At 58.3% G+C, this 18,363-nt stretch overlaps 3 protein-coding genes across 3 annotated transcripts; all 3 read left to right on the top strand.

Annotated features, from left to right (window-relative positions):
* Positions 1–501: 501 nt before the first annotated feature.
* Positions 502–3,037, top strand: LOC130142669 (acrosin-like). Its single transcript, XM_056324978.1, has 5 exons — positions 502–548; positions 990–1,190; positions 1,530–1,813; positions 2,092–2,231; positions 2,690–3,037. The coding sequence occupies exons 1-5, from the start codon at positions 502–504 to the stop codon at positions 3,035–3,037; spliced, it is 1,020 nt and encodes a 339-aa protein (XP_056180953.1).
* A 4,902-nt stretch (positions 3,038–7,939) lies between these two features.
* On the top strand, positions 7,940–10,512 carry LOC130142668 (acrosin-like). Its single transcript, XM_056324977.1, has 5 exons — positions 7,940–8,145; positions 8,459–8,659; positions 8,999–9,264; positions 9,555–9,700; positions 10,159–10,512. Exons 1-5 carry the CDS (start codon positions 8,057–8,059, stop codon positions 10,510–10,512), a joined length of 1,056 nt encoding a protein of 351 aa, XP_056180952.1. The 5' UTR covers positions 7,940–8,056.
* A 1,562-nt stretch (positions 10,513–12,074) lies between these two features.
* On the top strand, positions 12,075–17,978 carry LOC130142667 (acrosin-like). Its single transcript, XM_056324976.1, has 5 exons — positions 12,075–12,199; positions 15,931–16,126; positions 16,448–16,751; positions 17,033–17,172; positions 17,631–17,978. Exons 1-5 carry the CDS (start codon positions 12,075–12,077, stop codon positions 17,976–17,978), a joined length of 1,113 nt encoding a protein of 370 aa, XP_056180951.1.
* The last annotated feature ends 385 nt before the right edge of the window (positions 17,979–18,363 follow it).

Below are 18,363 nucleotides of genomic sequence, written 5' to 3'. Positions count from 1 at the left end.
CACTTTTCCAGACCCATCTGTAAATACCGTATCACCTTTGATTGGTGGTCTCCAACTCAGTTGCCGTGGCTGCAAAGTTAGATCTACAGTCATTGCCCAAAGTGGATGAGGTGGATGATGGTACTGAACTTGCCCTTGAAAATTGCCAAGAGCCACTTGAAGGGCAGTAGAGTCTGACAGCGCCCATTCAGCGCAAAATTGTTGTACAGGGGCTATCACAACATGTGGAACACCTCCAGTCCACTCTAAATATCTTTTGGGGATTTTTACGATCAATTCAGTAACAAGTTCGTACCATCAAACCAGCAGATTTCATAGACTGCAAAGGCAAAGTGATCCCAGCTTCTGCCTCCACTCCTGCTTGGAACCCCTCCTATTGCCTCCCCTCCCTACCCTCACCCCCCCGCCCCACCCCCCCTGCCCCACCCCCTCCCCCCCCCCCCGACACCACCACGCCCAGCACCCGGAACCAGGCACTCTGTGACATCAGTCCCACGTCCAATGGAACCCCGGGCAACGGGAATCCTGCGGGCAGTCCGTCGGCAGCCGTACTGGTGGCGACAAGCCCTCATCCTTGCAGCTGCCACATGTCGCTGGCAGCGATGGATTTTCTGCGTCTCCTCGTTGTCCTGCTGGCCGTGTGCTGTCCTGTGCACGGCACATGGGACAGCTGTGGGTAAGTGGCCCGAGGCTCTGGGAGGGAGTTGGGCAAGCCTTGTGGGCTTCACTGGAGGGGGCCTGCTTGTCCCCCGTGGCCACCCCCCAGGTTCCTGAAAGCCATGTGGGAGGCTCAGTGCCTTGACAGCAGCCAGGCCGCCGGCACAACTGGTCTGCGGGCTGAAGCAGAAAGCGGGGCAAGGGGAGCGGGTTTTGGCCCCACGGGTTTCCTCGGCCCGTCTGGCCATGCCTTGTGGGGAGGGAAGACGGCTGGCCTTCAGCCGCAACGGCGCAAGCCACCCAGCAGCACAGTAAGGAGTTTCTGGTTACAGAGGGAACTGCGGGCTTCGTCCCATGGCTTTGCACTACGGCATGTCGCGCGTCGTGGGTGGCACAGATGCCCTGCCGGGGGCCTGGCCCTGGATCGTCAGCATCCAGGCTCTCGTGGAAGGAGGCACGGCGCACATCTGCGGGGGCTCCCTCATCAGCCCACAGTGGGTCCTCACAGCAGCCCACTGCTTCATCGAGGTCAGGTAAGGAGGACCAGGGCTCGGGGCTAGCCCCACAACACTAGCAGGTGCCCTGAGCGCAGCGGCACGTGCTACTGCCGTCCCCTTGCCCTGCAGGACGCCCAGTGCCTGGGCACTCCGGAGCCCCGCCGAGAGGCTGCTCAGGAGAAGGCTGGGCTCGTGCCACTGCTTCCCAGCAGCCTCCCGCTCAACGCTGCTTGAGCCCAAGGCACGCGAGGGCAGTCGCAGCCTCCCTAGCGCTGCTTGCCTCTCTCCCTCGTCGAGCAGAAGGCAGGGCAAGTGCCGGGCTGCTGCAGCACGTGGCTGCGCTCCCTCTGAGCCCTCTCTCCATCTGCCTTCCAGGGACATCACCATCTTGCGCGTGGTGCTCGGTGCCACCCAGCTGACTCAGCTGGGCCCTGAGGCTCAGGTGCGCGCCGTCAGGCGGCTGCTGGTTCACCAGCACTACTGGAACGTCACGCAGAGGAACGACATTGCCTTGCTGGAGCTGGACCAGCCTGTCCAGTGCAACAGCTACGTACAGCTTGCCTGTGTGCCCGACGCCTCGCTGAGAGTCTCAGAGCTGACAGCCTGCTACGTCAGTGGCTGGGGTGCCAGGAAAGCAAGAGGTGAGTGGCCCAAACGCAGTGGCGGTGCCAGTGCAAGCTTGGCCAGCTTGGGGAAGGAGGACGCGCTTCCTGACGGCAGAGGCGAAAGCCAGTGTCAGGCTGTGGGGGCATATGCCTCTCTCTTCCAGAGAGGGGCCGGAGCCATTGACCCAGAGCAAGGCAGAAAGGCAAGAGCGGTCCAGCGCCTGTCGGCATGCAAAGCCGAGCCCCGGGGGAGCGCTTCAGCCAGACGCGGGAGGAGAACTGGCAATCAGCGGCTGGGTGTTCATTCCTTTCTGTGCTCTTCACAGCTGGAGGATCGGCATACGTGCTGCAGGAGGCCCAGGTCCACCTCATTGATGCCAGGGTCTGTAACAGCAGCGGCTGGTACAGGGGGGCCATCCACACCCACAACATGTGTGCTGGCTATCCGCAGGGCGGCATCGACACCTGCCAGGTAGGAGCGTGCTACAAGCCAAGCCCCGGCAGCACAGGCAGCCCCGCCACAACCGCCCAAACGTGCGCCATCACGGCCTTTTGCTGGCCACTCACACTCCCATGGCTGGGTCCCCACCGCTGAGGGCCTTACCCGCCCTTCCCCATGGGCAGGCCCTTGCCCAGGGCCTGCCCGCCTTGTCCCAGAGGCTTGGCACGCTGCCCAGAAGGCCCACGCGGTGCCCTTGGCAGCCCACAGCTCCACCATCCCAGCCGTCTGACACACCTTCACCACCACCGTGAAGAGCGGTGAGAGCGAGCCCTGCCTTACAGGCCCACCGCCCCCTGCCAGGCAAGCTTCTACAGAGCTTGGCTGGCCACTGAATGCAGCTCTGGCAGGTGCCGTGAGAGAGAAGGAGCCAGCCACCGGGCTGACGGTGGCCACCCAACAACCCCTTCGTCCTCTCTCCTGTGCTGCAGGGGGACAGCGGTGGGCCTCTCGTGTGCCAAGACAAGAGCGCCGACTACTTCTGGCTTGTTGGCGTGACCAGCTGGGGGACGGGCTGTGCGAGAGCAAGGAAGCCCGGAGTCTACACCTCCACCCAGCACTTCTACGACTGGATCCTGGCGCAGATGGGCCTGCGCCCAGCAGTAACCACTACTGCAAGGCCACAGCCAGTCTTCACCTACACCCCCGTTCAGAGGCCAAGGCCAAGGCCAAGGCCAACAGAATCGAGCCGGTTTCCACCCTGCCCGTTTCCAGTCCAGAAGCTGCTGGACTTCTTTACTCGGCTGCAGGAGCTCCTGCAGTACCTAAGGGCGAAATAGCTTGGAGCAGCACCGTGAGGAGCATGCAGGGCAGGCTGCAGCGCACGACGACCGTTTCCTGCTGGGGCAATCCCTGCTGATGAAAGGCAGCCTCAGTGACAAAGGCCTGCTCTGTCCTGCCCGCGCTGCTCACAACGGCAGAACTCAGCAGGCTGCCTTCTTGCAATAAAGTGTTTCCGTTGGCATGGCTAACCATGCGCCAGTGCACTGCAGTCTCCTGTGCGAGGCAAGGACTTCCAGAGCCGGCACCTGCCGAAGGAGGCAGGCTGCCAAGTCGGGCACAAAGGGTCACCGCAAAGGGCTGAAGCTCTGCCTGCTCCGAGAGAAGCATGAGGGAACAGTGGAAGGAAGGCAGGCAGGTCATAGGAGGGCTCAGGGCCTTGGGGGTGGCAGTTGGAAGCAGAGAATGCCTTGGGCTGGCTCCTGCTGGCATCCCTGTGGGCTTCTGTACCAGGCGCAAGCCAGCTTGAAAGTGGCCTCTCAGGGCCAGCTGGGCTTCAGGGGAAATCCACGAGCTGGGGCCTTTGCTCACGCCACGGAGTTCCTGGGCTTCCCCAGGCTGCTCTGCTTTCACAGCTGCACCATGTTTCCAAGCCCAAGCCTACGGCTGCAGTGGCTGCAGGGAGCGCCTTGAGCTTTGAGTGGGAGCAAAGAGGCTGCTGCTGCTGCTGCTCGGCAGTTGCCCCCCTCCCTGGCTGCCTCCTGGCTGTAGTAGCGGCCACGCTAGAGGAGCAACCGGAGGCCTGGGCCATACCAGACCCCTATGGAGGGGTGCTGCGGGGACTCGAGTGGAATGGTCGAGACTAGGGGACCAGGCCCCCCGTCCGGTGGGCTTTTTTTGAGGGCTTGAGGCTCTGCAGAGGGGTCTGGGGTGCAACGAAGGCCTCAGAAGGGGGCCTGAGTGGACTAGAGAGAGCCTAAGGCAGCCTCCGGGTAGCCAGGGGAAAGGGTGCCCAGTGCCAGGTGGCCTCCACAGCCACCAGGGACCTGGGCACAGGCACCGTCACGTGGGGAGGCAGGGAGCGTGGCATGGGCTTGTTGTGCTCATCATCTCCTTGCCCCTTTGCAGTGCCTTGATCTTGCAGCTAGCCCAGGCACTGCCCCCCACCAGCACAGGGACCCTTGCACAGCACTCCAGCTTAAGATCACTGGCACCGGCTGCCCAGAGAGGCCTCTGGAGACATTCCAGCACCACCTGCACAGGATTTTGTGCAACCTGCTCTAGCACAGCCTGCTTTTGCAGGGCGTTGGACTGGATAATCTCCAGAGGTTCCCTCCAACAACGACCATTGTGTGATTCTGGGACTCGCGGCACTTTGGCTGAGGAAGAAGAGGTCAGGACCCTCAGGCCACCCGACACCTGACTGCCTTCCCAGCGCCTGTCCAAGAAACCTGCCAGTCCTCACTAACAGAAGTTGGACCTGCACACGTGGGCTTGCACATGTGCATGAGCACTGCAGGGCAACAGCCTTCTCTCTCTTCCCCGTCCTCTACCGCAGGGCGAGCGCAGATGTTCTGCCAAGGGAGCACCAGCCTGCACAGGCCCCGCTGCTGTCGCTGTCATGCAGCGCCTCTTCTACCCCGGGCTCCCTCTACTGTGTCCCACACCACTGGCCTGGTGTGATGGCAGAGCCAGTGGCACTACCCTGTTGACGCAGAAGGCTCGGACACAACTGATACGACCAATGTGATCAAGTTGGTGCCACTTTATTAAGGGATACACAGCAATTCATACTCTACAGATGCTCTTAACAGACTCACAGCCATTTATACCCCCAGCTAAAAATACACACTCTACGCAGGCTTTGGTATGGAAAAGGTGATCGGTTAAAACGACTCGTTCACACGCTTCCACCTCCCCTAGGATTGGTCCCAGTGTGGTGCCCACACGCTGCTCCCCCCTTGTGCAGGCATCCGGTTTTTCCTCACCTTTCTGTCCAGCTCTCTTATCTCTCTGGCGAGTACACAGTCTCTTTGTCTCTCTTGGCCTTGCATATGTCCTTCACAACACCTGCAGCTTGTTACAGCTGCGGCCTGCTCGGCCTGCTATTCCAACAAAGTTACGTGGTCTGCACTGCTCATAATATGTCCGTTGTCTTCCAGCCACTCCACAAATCCCCCTTTTTGTTTTGGAGCGATCCAGACCCCTTTTATCAATCTGTTCATCATTCTCATAAAGCAATTCCACACGCAGCCCATTATCACCAAAGAGATTACAATGGCAAATAACATCGTTAACCCGCGCAGAAACAAGTCTTTTAACCCTCCAGTAATTCCTAAACCCTGTAGCCAGTCCGTTAACCCGTTCTCAGCCTTGATGGCCTGTACGTTTTTTCTCAACTCTGCAAGCTGCTTATGAATAGAGTTTGAGCGATCAGTCAAATTCATACAACACGTTCCTTAGCGCTCTTCACTCTAGGCTACTCTCTACTGTTCATGCTGTTTCCTTATCTTCTAGAGGTGAGATCACATTCCTCCTTTGTTTCTGTTGCATCCTAGTTTCTTCTCATACTCCCTCAAAGTTATGAACTCTTTGCTGCAGGATCTCAGCTGCACATCGCCAAAGCAAGGCCACAACCTCACATTATCCCACTGTCTCTGTTCCGTACGATTCTACAATTACCGGGGCCCCCCTCCCCCTCCCCCTCCCCCCCCCCCCCCTTTTTTTTTTTTTTTGAACAGCTAGTACCGGGTTTTCCATGTTCTGCAGGGCCCTTGCAAACATGACGGCAACCAAGGCAATAGCAAACAAACGATACTGCCAATTGAGTGAATGGATGCCAAAAAGGCTGACATTTTCTCAGGTTTTGATAACATGTTGCTGCAATGGGGCGCCTAAAATCCGCGCAGCATGTACCATCAAAATCCTCACAGCCATGTCCTTGAGCCAACAACAAAAAGCCAATACTTGCTCTGTTTTGTATGTAATAGCGGCCAATTTGACTCACGTTCTTAACTGCCTAACAAACAAGGTGATTTAACTCTTGAATGCTTTCCCTGCTGTTACTCCGGAGAAGAGAAGAACCACTGCAATACGTTCCCGTCAGTTCCATAAATCAACTACATCATTACCTGCTTCATCCAAAGCTATATTGCGTTTAAGCGCATTATGCTTATCAACATGTTCACGTGTTGATTTATGTGGGTGTCATGGTCCCATCGTAGCCTCCTACTACGTTAGCATCTACATAAAGACAACCATCGACATTCAAAGCGCAAACAATATCAGCTTCTTTTGCATTAACATCATACAGAGGTAATCCCTTGTCCCCGATATCAAGGCTTTCAGTAAGATTCTTCATTCCCCACATACATTCACTTGTTTGCAAGTCAGGAAGGGCACACCAAGCCAGGATGTGTTCAGTTGCTGTGCTAAGGAGACCCACACATCAGTTGTTGGGTTGACTGGCGGCAGCAGCGCTCCCACGGTCCGGCACGCTAAGCTCAGGCCGCACACAGCGAGCAGGTATCCCATCGCGGACCTTCATCTGTAGAAACACAAGCATCACCTCTCCCCCAAGTTAACAATCCATGCGGTCCTGACCAATGCCTGGTATGAGGGTCTTTCCCGCGTACTAAGACACCTTGGTGCTTTTGCTGCTTGTCACCAGTTGACACAAAATATCGTACAATGGGAGGCACCGCACGGTCGACAGAGATTTTCAAAAAGTTCAAAATATAGCATGCTTTCTCGGAACGTGCCTCTGGGTCATTCCCCTCATTCCCCTTTTCTGTTTTTCAAGCAGGCGTTTAAGAGTATCATTCATGCATTCAACGATGGCTTGGCCCGCAGGGGAATGGGGAATACCAAATTGCTGGGGATCCCCCACCGGCATTGTAATGAGTTACATCTGTTGTAACACCAGCGTTGGAAAGCTTGAAGGCCTCTGCCATTAACTCCAAAACGGGGCACGGGGATACCGTTTGGACAGGCTGGACAGGCTGCAACAATGCTGCGTGCAGCAGCCTGAGAGAGACTCTTTTGGCCAAACTGTTGGTACAAGAATCGCCAATTCTGATGGTAAAATTGGTGGGCTAACACGACCTGCAGGTGGGCCTCAGGAACAGGCACCGACAGAGCCACAGAACCTGGAGCATCAACTCCAGCATTGCCATCGATTGCAGAACCGCGTAGGGAAGTGTGGCCGTAACATGCATAACATAGAATGGAGAACGGCGTTTCCAAATCCCTTCCCGAACTACAGTCAAAATTGCTAAAAAGCTTAGGATGGGTGATACGGCCATGGACAGCCAGCTCCAACTGGGAAAGGAGGGCTGCCACACAGGCTGAATCAGTAATGAGATTAACAGGGCCTGGGAAATAAAGAAATGCCAAGGCCGCAGCCCGCAACGCCATGACTTGCGATGATCCTTCCTGATGCACAATTTGGGAAGGCCATTGCCCATTTTTTTCCAAGCCACTGCGGCTTTTCCCACTTTTCCAGACCCATCTGTAAATACCGTATCACCTTTGATTGGTGGTCTCCAACTCAGTTGCCGTGGCTGCAAAGTTAGATCTACAGTCATTGCCCAAAGTGGATGAGGTGGATGATGGTACTGAACTTGCCCTTGAAAATTGCCAAGAGCCACTTGAAGGGCAGTAGAGTCTGACAGTACCCATTCAGCGCAAAATTGTTGTACAGGGGCTATCACAACATGTGGAACACCTCCAGTCCACTCTAAATATCTTTTGGGGATTTTTACGATCAATTCAGTAACAAGTTCGTACCATCAAACCAGCAGATTTCATAGACTGCAAAGGCAAAGTGATCCCAGCTTCTGCCTCCACTCCTGCTTGGAACCCCTCCTATTGCCTCCCCTCCCTACCCTCACCCCCCCGCCCCACCCCCCCTGCCCCACCCCCACCCCCCCCCCGACACCACCACGCCCAGCACCCGGAACCAGGCACTCTGTGACATCAGTCCCACGTCCAAGGGAACCCCGGGCAACGGGAATCCTGCGGGCAGTCCGTCGGCAGCCGTACTGGTGGCGACAAGCCCTCGTCCTTGCAGCTGCCACATGTCGCTGGCAGCGATGGATTTTCTGCGTCTCCTCGTTGTCCTGCTGGCCGTGTGCTGTCCTGTGCACGGCACATGGGACAGCTGTGGGTAAGTGGCCCGAGGCTCTGGGAGGGAGTTGGGCAAGCCTTGTGGGCTTCACTGGAGGGGGCCTGCTTGTCCCCCGTGGCCACCCCCCAGGTTCCTGAAAGCCATGTGGGAGGCTCAGTGCCTTGACAGCAGCCAGGCCGCCGGCACAACTGGTCTGCGGGCTGAAGCAGAAAGCGGGGCGAGGGGAGCGGGTTTTGGCCCCACGGGTTTCCTCGGCCCGTCTGGCCATGCCTTGTGGGGAGGGAAGACGGCTGGCCTTCAGCCGCAACGGCGCAAGCCACCCAGCAGCACAGTAAGGAGTTTCTGGTTACAGAGGGAGCTGCGGGCTTCGTCCCATGGCTTTGCACTACGGCATGTCGCGCGTCGTGGGTGGCACAGATGCCCTGCCGGGGGCCTGGCCCTGGATCGTCAGCATCCAGGCTCTCGTGGAAGGAGGCACGGCGCACATCTGTGGGGGCTCCCTCATCAGCCCACAGTGGGTCCTCACAGCAGCCCACTGCTTCATCGAGGTCAGGTAAGGAGGACCAGGGCTCGGGGCTAGCCCCACAACACTAGCAGGTGCCCTGAGCGCAGCGGCACGTGCTACTGCCGTCCCCTTGCCCTGCAGGACGCCCAGTGCCTGGGCACTCCGGAGCCCCGCCGAGAGGCTGCTCAGGAGAAGGCTGGGCTCGTGCCACTGCTTCCCAGCAGCCTCCCGCTCAACGCTGCTTGAGCCCAAGGCACGCGAGGGCAGTCGCAGCCTCCCTAGCGCTGCTTGCCTCTCTCCCTCGTCGAGCAGAAGGCAGGGCAAGTGCCGGGCTGCTGCAGCACGTGGCTGCGCTCCCTCTGAGCCCTCTCTCCATCTGCCTTCCAGGGACATCACCGTCTTGCGCGTGGTGCTCGGTGCCACCCAGCTGACTCAGCTGGGCCCTGAGGCTCAGGTGCGCGCCGTCAGGCGGCTGCTGGTTCACCAGCACTACTGGAACGTCACGCAGAGCAACGACATTGCCTTGCTGGAGCTGGACCAGCCTGTCCAGTGCAACAGCTACGTACAGCTTGCCTGTGTGCCCGACGCCTCGCTGAGAGTCTCAGAGCTGACAGCCTGCTACGTCAGTGGCTGGGGTGCCAGGAAAGCAAGAGGTGAGTGGCCCAAACGCAGTGGCGGTGCCAGTGCAAGCTTGGCCAGCTTGGGGAAGGAGGATGCGCTTCCTGACGGCAGAGGCGAAAGCCAGTGTCAGGCTGTGGGGGCATATGCCTCTCTCTTCCAGAGAGGGGCCGGAGCCATTGACCCAGAGCAAGGCAGAAAGGCAAGAGCGGTCCAGCGCCTGTCGGCATGCAAAGCCGAGCCCCGGGGGAGCGCTTCAGCCAGACGCGGGAGGAGAACTGACAATCAGCGGCTGGGTGTTCATTCCTTTCTGTGCTCTTCACAGCTGGAGGATCGGCATACGTGCTGCAGGAGGCCCAGGTCCACCTCATCGATGCCAGGGTCTGTAACAGCAGCGGCTGGTACAGGGGGGCCATCCACACCCACAACATGTGTGCTGGCTATCCGCAGGGCGGCATCGACACCTGCCAGGTAGGAGCGTGCTACAAGCCAAGCCCCGGCAGCACAGGCAGCCCCGCCACAACCGCCCAAACGTGCGCCATCACGGCCTTTTGCTGGCCACTCACACTCCCATGGCTGGGTCCCCACCGCTGAGGGCCTTACCCGCCCTTCCCCATGGGCAGGCCCTTGCCCAGGGCCTGCCCGCCTTGTCCCAGAGGCTTGGCACGCTGCCCAGAAGGCCCACGCGGTGCCCTTGGCAGCCCACAGCTCCACCATCCCAGCCGTCTGACACACCTTCACCACCACCGTGAAGAGCGGTGAGAGCGAGCCCTGCCTTACAGGCCCACCGCCCCCTGCCAGGCAAGCTTCTACAGAGCTTGGCTGGCCACTGAATGCAGCTCTGGCAGGTGCCGTGAGAGAGAAGGAGCCAGCCACCGGGCTGACGGTGGCCACCCAACAACCCCTTCGTCCTCTCTCCTGTGCTGCAGGGGGACAGCGGTGGGCCTCTCGTGTGCCAAGACAAGAGCGCCGACTACTTCTGGCTTGTTGGCGTGACCAGCTGGGGGACGGGCTGTGCGAGAGCAAGGAAGCCCGGAGTCTACACCTCCACCCAGCACTTCTACGACTGGATCCTGGCGCAGATGGGCCTGCGCCCAGCAGTAACCACTACTGCAAGGCCACAGCCAGTCTTCACCTACACCCCCGTTCAGAGGCCAAGGCCAAGGCCAAGGCCAAGGCCAACAGAATCGAGCCGGTTTCCACCCTGCCCGTTTCCAGTCCAGAAGCTGCTGGACTTCTTTACTCGGCTGCAGGAGCTCCTGCAGTACCTAAGGGCGAAATAGCTTGGAGCAGCACCGTGAGGAGCATGCAGGGCAGGCTGCAGCGCACGACGACCGTTTCCTGCTGGGGCAATCCCTGCTGATGAAAGGCAGCCTCAGTGACAAAGGCCTGCTCTGTCCTGCCCGCGCTGCTCACAACGGCAGAACTCAGCAGGCTGCCTTCTTGCAATAAAGTGTTTCCGTTGGCATGGCTAACCATGCGCCAGTGCACTGCAGTCTCCTGTGCGAGGCAAGGACTTCCAGAGCCGGCACCTGCCGAAGGAGGCAGGCTGCCAAGTCGGGCACAAAGGGTCACCGCAAAGGGCTGAAGCTCTGCCTGCTCCGAGAGAAGCATGAGGGAACAGTGGAAGGAAGGCAGGCAGGTCATAGGAGGGCTCAGGGCCTTGGGGGTGGCAGTTGGAAGCAGAGAATGCCTTGGGCTGGCTCCTGCTGGCATCCCTGTGGGCTTCTGTACGAGGCGCAAGCCAGCTTGAAAGTGGCCTCTCAGGGCCAGCTGGGCTTCAGGGGAAATCCACGAGCTGGGGCCTTTGCTCACGCCACGGAGTTCCTGGGCTTCCCCAGGCTGCTCTGCTTTCACAGCTGCACCATGTTTCCAAGCCCAAGCCTACGGCTGCAGTGGCTGCAGGGAGCGCCTTGAGCTTTGAGTGGGAGCAAAGAGGCTGCTGCTGCTGCTGCTCGGCAGTTGCCCCCCTCCCTGGCTGCCTCCTGGCTGTAGTAGCGGCCACGCTAGAGGAGCAACCGGAGGCCTGGGGCATACCAGACCCCTATGGAGGGGTGCCGCGGGGACTCGAGTGGAATGGTCGAGACTAGGGGACCAGGCCCCCCGTCCGGTGGGCTTTTTTTGAGGGCTTGAGGCTCTGCAGAGGGGTCTGGGGTGCAACGAAGGCCTCAGAAGGGGGCCTGAGTGGACTAGAGAGAGCCTAAGGCAGCCTCCGGGTAGCCAGGGGAAAGGGTGCCCAGTGCCAGGTGGCCTCCACAGCCACCAGGGACCTGGGCACAGGCACCGTCACGTGGGGAGGCAGGGAGCGTGGCATGGGCTTGTTGTGCTCATCATCTCCTTGCCCCTTTGCAGTGCCTTGATCTTGCAGCTAGCCCAGGCACTGCCCCCCACCAGCACAGGGACCCTTGCACAGCACTCCAGCTTAAGATCACTGGCACCGGCTGCCCAGAGAGGCCTCTGGAGACATTCCAGCACCACCTGCACAGGATTTTGTGCAACCTGCTCTAGCACAGCCTGCTTTTGCAGGGCGTTGGACTGGATAATCTCCAGAGGTTCCCTCCAACAACGACCATTGTGTGATTCTGGGACTCGCGGCACTTTGGCTGAGGAAGAAGAGGTCAGGACCCTCAGGCCACCCGACACCTGACTGCCTTCCCAGTGCCTGTCCAAGAAACCTGCCAGTCCTCACTAACAGAAGTTGGACCTGCACACGTGGGCTTGCACATGTGCATGAGCACTGCAGGGCAACAGCCTTCTCTCTCTTCCCCGTCCTCTACCGCAGGGCGAGCGCAGATGTTCTGCCAAGGGAGCACCAGCCTGCACAGGCCCCGCTGCTGTCGCTGTCATGCAGCGCCTCTTCTACCCCGGGCTCCCTCTACTGTGTCCCACACCACTGGCCTGGTGTGATGGCAGAGCCAGTGGCACTACCCTGTTGACGCAGAAGGCTCGGACACAACTGATACGACCAATGTGATCAAGTTGGTGCCACTTTATTAAGGGATACACAGCAATTCATACTCTACAGATGCTCTTAACAGACTCACAGCCATTTATACCCCCAGCTAAAAATACACACTCTACGCAGGCTTTGATATGGAAAAGGCGATCGGTTAAAACGACTCGTTCACACGCTTCCACCTCCCCTAGGATTGGTCCCAGTGTGGTGCCCACACGCTGCTCCCCCCTTGTGCAGGCATCCGGTTTTTCCTCACCTTTCTGTCCAGCTCTCTTATCTCTCTGGCGAGTACACAGTCTCTTTGTCTCTCTTGGCCTTGCATATGTCCTTCACAACACCTGCAGCTTGTTACAGCTGCGGCCTGCTCGGCCTGCTATTCCAACAAAGTTACGTGGTCTGCACTGCTCATAATATGTCCGTTGTCTTCCAGCCACTCCACAAATCCCCCTTTTTGTTTTTGAGCGATCCAGACCCCTTTTATCAATCTGTTCATCATTCTCATAAAGCAATTCCACACGCAGCCCATTATCACCAAAGAGATTACAATGGCAAATAACATCGTTAACCCGCGCAGAAACAAGTCTTTTAACCCTCCAGTAATTCCTAAACCCTGTAGCCAGTCCGTTAACCCGTTCTCAGCCTTGATGGCCTGTACGTTTTTTCTCAACTCTGCAAGCTGCTTATGAATAGAGTTTGAGCGATCAGTCAAATTCATACAACACGTTCCTTAGCGCTCTTCACTCTAGGCTACTCTCTACTGTTCATGCTGTTTCCTTATCTTCTAGAGGTGAGATCACATTCCTCCTTTGTTTCTGTTGCATCCTAGTTTCTTCTCATACTCCCTCAAAGTTATGAACTCTTTGCTGCAGGATCTCAGCTGCACATGGCCAAAGCAAGGCCACAACCTCACATTATCCCACCGTCTCTGTTCCATATGATTCTACAATTACCGGGGGCCCCCTCCCCCTCCCCCTCCCCCCCCCCCCCCCTTTTTTTTTTTGGAACAGCTAGTACCGGGTTTTCCATGTTCTGCAGGGCCCTTGCAAACATGACGGCAACCAAGGCAATAGCAAACAAACGATACTGCCAATTGAGTGAATGGATGCCAAAAAGGCTGACATTTTCTCAGGTTTTGATAACATGTTGCTGCAATGGGGCGCCTAAAATCCGCGCAGCATGTACCATCAAAATCCTCACAGCCATGTCCTTGAGCCAACAACAAAAAGGCAATACTTGCTCTGTTTTGTATGTAATAGCGGCCAATTTGACTCACGTTCTTAACTGCCTAACAAACAAGGTGATTTAACTCTTGAATGCTTTCCCTGCTGTTACTCCGGAGAAGAGAAGAACCACTGCAATACGTTCCCGTCAGTTCCATAAATCAACTACATCATTACCTGCTTCATCCAAAGCTATATTGCGTTTAAGCGCATTATGCTTATCAACATGTTCACGTGTTGATTTATGTGGGTGTCATGGTCCCATCGTAGCCTCCTACTACGTTAGCATCTACATAAAGACAACTATCGACATTCAAAGCGCAAACAATATCAGCTTCTTTTGCATTAACATCATACAGAGGTAATCCCTTGTCCCCGATATCAAGGCTTTCAGTAAGATTCTTCATTCCCCACATACATTCACTTGTTTGCAAGTCAGGAAGGGCACACCAAGCCAGGATGTGTTCAGTTGCTGTGCTAAGGAGACCCACACATCAGTTGTTGGGTTGACTGGCGGCAGCAGCGCTCCCACGGTCCGGCACGCTAAGCTCAGGCCGCACACAGCGAGCAGGTATCCCATCGCGGACCTTCATCTGTAGAAACACAAGCATCACCTCTCCCCCAAGTTAACAATCCATGCGGTCCTGACCAATGCCTGGTATGAGGGTCTTTCCCGCGTACTAAGACACCTTGGTGCTTTTGCTGCTTGTCACCAGTTGACACAAAATAACGTACAATGGGAGGCACCGCACGGTCGACAGAGATTTTCAAAAAGTTCAAAATATAGCATGCTTTCTCGGAACGTGCCTCTGGGTCATTCCCCTCATTCCCCTTTTCTGTTTTTCAAGCAGGCGTTTAAGAGTATCATTCATGCATTCAACGATGGCTTGGCCCGCAGGGGAATGGGGAATACCAAATTGCTGGGGATCCCCCACCGGCATTGTAATGAGTTACATCTGTTGTAACACCAGCGTTGGAAAGCTTGAAGGCCTCTGCCATTAACTCCAAAACGGGGCACGGGGATACCGTTTGGACAGGCTGGACAGGCTGCAACAATGCTGCGTGCAGAAGCCTGAGAGAGACTCTTTTGGCCAAACTGTTGGTACAAGAATCGCCAATTCTGATGATAAAATTGGTGGGCTAACACGACCTGCAGGTGGGCCTCAGGAACAGGCACCGACAGAGCCACAGAACCTGGAGCATCAACTCCAGCATTGCCATCGATTGCAGAACCGCGTAGGGAAGTGTGGCCGTAACATGCATAACATAGAATGGAGAACGGCGTTTCCAAATCCCTTCCCGAACTACAGTCAAAATTGCCAAAAAGCTTAGGATGGGTGATACGGCCATGGACAGCCAGCTCCAACTGGGAAAGGAGGGCTGCCACACAGGCTGAATCAGTAATGAGATTAACAGGGCCTGGGAAATAAAGAAATGCCAAGGCCGCAGCCTGCAACGCCATGACTTGCGATGATCCTTCCTGATGCACAATTTGGGAAGGCCATTGCCCATTTTTTTCCAAGCCACTGCGGCTTTTCCCACTTTTCCAGACCCATCTGTAAATACCGTATCACCTTTGATTGGTGGTCTCCAACTCAGTTGCCGTGGCTGCAAAGTTAGATCTACAGTCATTGCCCAAAGTGGATGAGGTGGATGATGGTACTGAACTTGCCCTTGAAAATTGCCAAGAGCCACTTGAAGGGCAGTAGAGTCTGACAGCGCCCATTCAGCGCAAAATTGTTGTACAGGGGCTATCACAACATGTGGAACACCTCCAGTCCACTCTAAATATCTTTTGGGGATTTTTACGATCAATTCAGTAACAAGTTCGTACCATCAAACCAGCAGTTTTCATAGACTGCAAAGGCAAAGTGATCCCAGCTTCTGCCTCCACTCCTGCTTGGAGCCCCTCCTATTGCCTCCCCTCCCTACCCTCACCCCCCCGCCCCACCCCCCCCTGCCCCACCCCCCCCCCCCCCGACACCACCACGCCCAGCACCCGGAACCAGGCACTCTGTGACATCAGTCCCACGTCCAAGGGAACCCCGGGCAACGGGAATCCTGCGGGCAGTCCGTCGGCAGCCGTACTGGTGGCGACAAGCCCTCGTCCTTGCAGCTGCCACATGTCGCTGGCAGCGATGGATTTTCTGCGTCTCCTCGTTGTCCTGCTGGCCGTGTGCTGTCCTGTGCACGGCACATGGGACAGCTGTGGGTAAGTGGCCCGAGGCTCTGGGAGGGAGTTGGGCAAGCCTTGTGGGCTTCACTGGAGGGGGCCTGCTTGTCCCCCGTGGCCACCCCCCAGGTTCCTGAAAGCCATGTGGGAGGCTCAGTGCCTTGACAGCAGCCAGGCCGCCGGCACAACTGGTCTGCGGGCTGAAGCAGAAAGCGGGGCGAGGGGAGCGGGTTTTGGCCCCACGGGTTTCCTCGGCCCGTCTGGCCATGCCTTGTGGGGAGGGAAGACGGCTGGCCTTCAGCCGCAACGGCGCAAGCCACCCAGCAGCACAGTAAGGAGTTTCTGGTTACAGAGGGAGCTGCGGGCTTCGTCCCATGGCTTTGCACTACGGCATGTCGCGCGTCGTGGGTGGCACAGATGCCCTGCCGGGGGCCTGGCCCTGGATCGTCAGCATCCAGGCTCTCGTGGAAGGAGGCACGGCGCACATCTGCGGGGGCTCCCTCATCAGCCCACAGTGGGTCCTCACAGCAGCCCACTGCTTCATCGAGGTCAGGTAAGGAGGACCAGGGCTCGGGGCTAGCCCCACAACACTAGCAGGTGCCCTGAGCGCAGCGGCACGTGCTACTGCCGTCCCCTTGCCCTGCAGGACGCCCAGTGCCTGGGCACTCCGGAGCCCCGCCGAGAGGCTGCTCAGGAGAAGGCTGGGCTCGTGCCACTGCTTCCCAGCAGCCTCCCGCTCAACGCTGCTTGAGCCCAAGGCACGCGAGGGCAGTCGCAGCCTCCCTAGCGCTGCTTGCCTCTCTCCCTCGTCGAGCAGAAGGCAGGGCAAGTGCCGGGCTGCTGCAGCACGTGGCTGCGCTCCCTCTGAGCCCTCTCTCCATCTGCCTTCCAGGGACATCACCGTCTTGCGCGTGGTGCTCGGTGCCACCCAGCTGACTCAGCTGGGCCCTGAGGCTCAGGTGCGCGCCGTCAGGCGGCTGCTGGTTCACCAGCACTACTGGAACGTCACGCAGAGGAACGACATTGCCTTGCTGGAGCTGGACCAGCCTGTCCAGTGCAACAGCTACGTACAGCTTGCCTGTGTGCCCGACGCCTCGCTGAGAGTCTCAGAGCTGACAGCCTGCTACGTCAGTGGCTGGGGTGCCAGGAAAGCAAGAGGTGAGTGGCCCAAACGCAGTGGCGGTGCCAGTGCAAGCTTGGCCAGCTTGGGGAAGGAGGATGCGCTTCCTGACGGCAGAGGCGAAAGCCAGTGTCAGGCTGTGGGGGCATATGCCTCTCTCTTCCAGAGAGGGGCCGGAGCCATTGACCCAGAGCAAGGCAGAAAGGCAAGAGCGGTCCAGCGCCTGTCGGCATGCAAAGCCGAGCCCCAGGGGAGCGCTTCAGCCAGACGCGGGAGGAGAACTGACAATCAGCGGCTGGGTGTTCATTCCTTTCTGTGCTCTTCACAGCTGGAGGATCGGCATACGTGCTGCAGGAGGCCCAGGTCCACCTCATCGATGCCAGGGTCTGTAACAGCAGCGGCTGGTACAGGGGGGCCATCCACACCCACAACATGTGTGCTGGCTATCCGCAGGGCGGCATCGACACCTGCCAGGTAGGAGCGTGCTACAAGCCAAGCCCCGGCAGCACAGGCAGCCCCGCCACAACCGCCCAAACGTGCGCCATCACGGCCTTTTGCTGGCCACTCACACTCCCATGGCTGGGTCCCCACCGCTGAGGGCCTTACCCGCCCTTCCCCATGGGCAGGCCCTTGCCCAGGGCCTGCCCGCCTTGTCCCAGAGGCTTGGCACGCTGCCCAGAAGGCCCACGCGGTGCCCTTGGCAGCCCACAGCTCCACCATCCCAGCCGTCTGACACACCTTCACCACCACCGTGAAGAGCGGTGAGAGCGAGCCCTGCCTTACAGGCCCACCGCCCCCTGCCAGGCAAGCTTCTACAGAGCTTGGCTGGCCACTGAATGCAGCTCTGGCAGGTGCCGTGAGAGAGAAGGAGCCAGCCACCGGGCTGACGGTGGCCACCCAACAACCCCTTCGTCCTCTCTCCTGTGCTGCAGGGGGACAGCGGTGGGCCTCTCGTGTGCCAAGACAGGAGCGCCGACTACTTCTGGCTTGTTGGCGTGACCAGCTGGGGGACGGGCTGTGCGAGAGCAAGGAAGCCCGGAGTCTACACCTCCACCCAGCACTTCTACGACTGGATCCTGGCGCAGATGGGCCTGCGCCCAGCAGTAACCACTACTGCAAGGCCACAGCCAGTCTTCACCTACACCCCCGTTCAGAGGCCAAGGCCAAGGCCAAGGCCAACAGAATCGAGCCGGTTTCCACCCTGCCCGTTTCCAGTCCAGAAGCTGCTGGACTTCTTTACTCGGCTGCAGGAGCTCCTGCAGTACCTAAGGGCGAAATAGCTTGGAGCAGCACCGTGAGGAGCATGCAGGGCAGGCTGCAGCGCACGACGACCGTTTCCTGCTGGGGCAATCCCTGCTGATGAAAGGCAGCCTCAGTGACAAAGGCCTGCTCTGTCCTGCCCGCGCTGCTCACGGCAGAACTCAGCAGGCTGCCTTCTTGCAATAAAGTGTTTCCGTTGGCATGGCTAACCATGCGCCAGTGCACTGCAGTCTCCTGTGCGAGGCAAGGACTTCCAGAGCCGGCACCTGCCGAAGGAGGCAGGCTGCCAAGTCGGGCACAAAGGGTCACCGCAAAGGGCTGAAGCTCTGCCTGCTCCGAGAGAAGCATGAGGGAACAGTGGAAGGAAGGCAGGCAGGTCATAGGAGGGCTCAGGGCCTTGGGGGT

The sequence above is a fragment of the Falco biarmicus genome, chromosome Z (assembly GCF_023638135.1).
Source record: "Falco biarmicus isolate bFalBia1 chromosome Z, bFalBia1.pri, whole genome shotgun sequence".
Lineage (NCBI taxonomy): Eukaryota > Metazoa > Chordata > Aves > Falconiformes > Falconidae > Falco > Falco biarmicus.
This window is presented reverse-complemented; position numbering and strand designations above follow the sequence as displayed.

What these genes read in the sequence shown, in the direction of transcription:
- LOC130142669 (XM_056324978.1), top strand. Translation starts at nt 502, where the DNA reads ATGGAACCCCGGGCAACGGGAATCCTGCGGGCAGTCCGTCGGCAGCC. An exon ending in CGGGCAGTCCGTCGGCAGCC is followed by an intron (nt 549 to 989) that starts GTACTGGTGGCG and finishes TTCTGGTTACAG; the next exon opens with AGGGAACTGCGGGCTTCGTC. An exon ending in GCGGCATCGACACCTGCCAG is followed by an intron (nt 2,232 to 2,689) that starts GTAGGAGCGTGC and finishes CCTGTGCTGCAG; the next exon opens with GGGGACAGCGGTGGGCCTCT.
- LOC130142667 (XM_056324976.1), top strand. Translation starts at nt 12,075, where the DNA reads ATGCAGCGCCTCTTCTACCCCGGGCTCCCTCTACTGTGTCCCACACCA. An exon ending in AAGAGGTGAGTGGCCCAAAC is followed by an intron (nt 16,752 to 17,032) that starts GCAGTGGCGGTG and finishes TCACAGCTGGAG; the next exon opens with GATCGGCATACGTGCTGCAG. An exon ending in GCGGCATCGACACCTGCCAG is followed by an intron (nt 17,173 to 17,630) that starts GTAGGAGCGTGC and finishes CCTGTGCTGCAG; the next exon opens with GGGGACAGCGGTGGGCCTCT.
- LOC130142668 (XM_056324977.1), top strand. Translation starts at nt 8,057, where the DNA reads ATGTCGCTGGCAGCGATGGATTTTCTGCGTCTCCTCGTTGTCCTGCTG. An exon ending in GGGTGCCAGGAAAGCAAGAG is followed by an intron (nt 9,265 to 9,554) that starts GTGAGTGGCCCA and finishes TGCTCTTCACAG; the next exon opens with CTGGAGGATCGGCATACGTG. An exon ending in GCGGCATCGACACCTGCCAG is followed by an intron (nt 9,701 to 10,158) that starts GTAGGAGCGTGC and finishes CCTGTGCTGCAG; the next exon opens with GGGGACAGCGGTGGGCCTCT.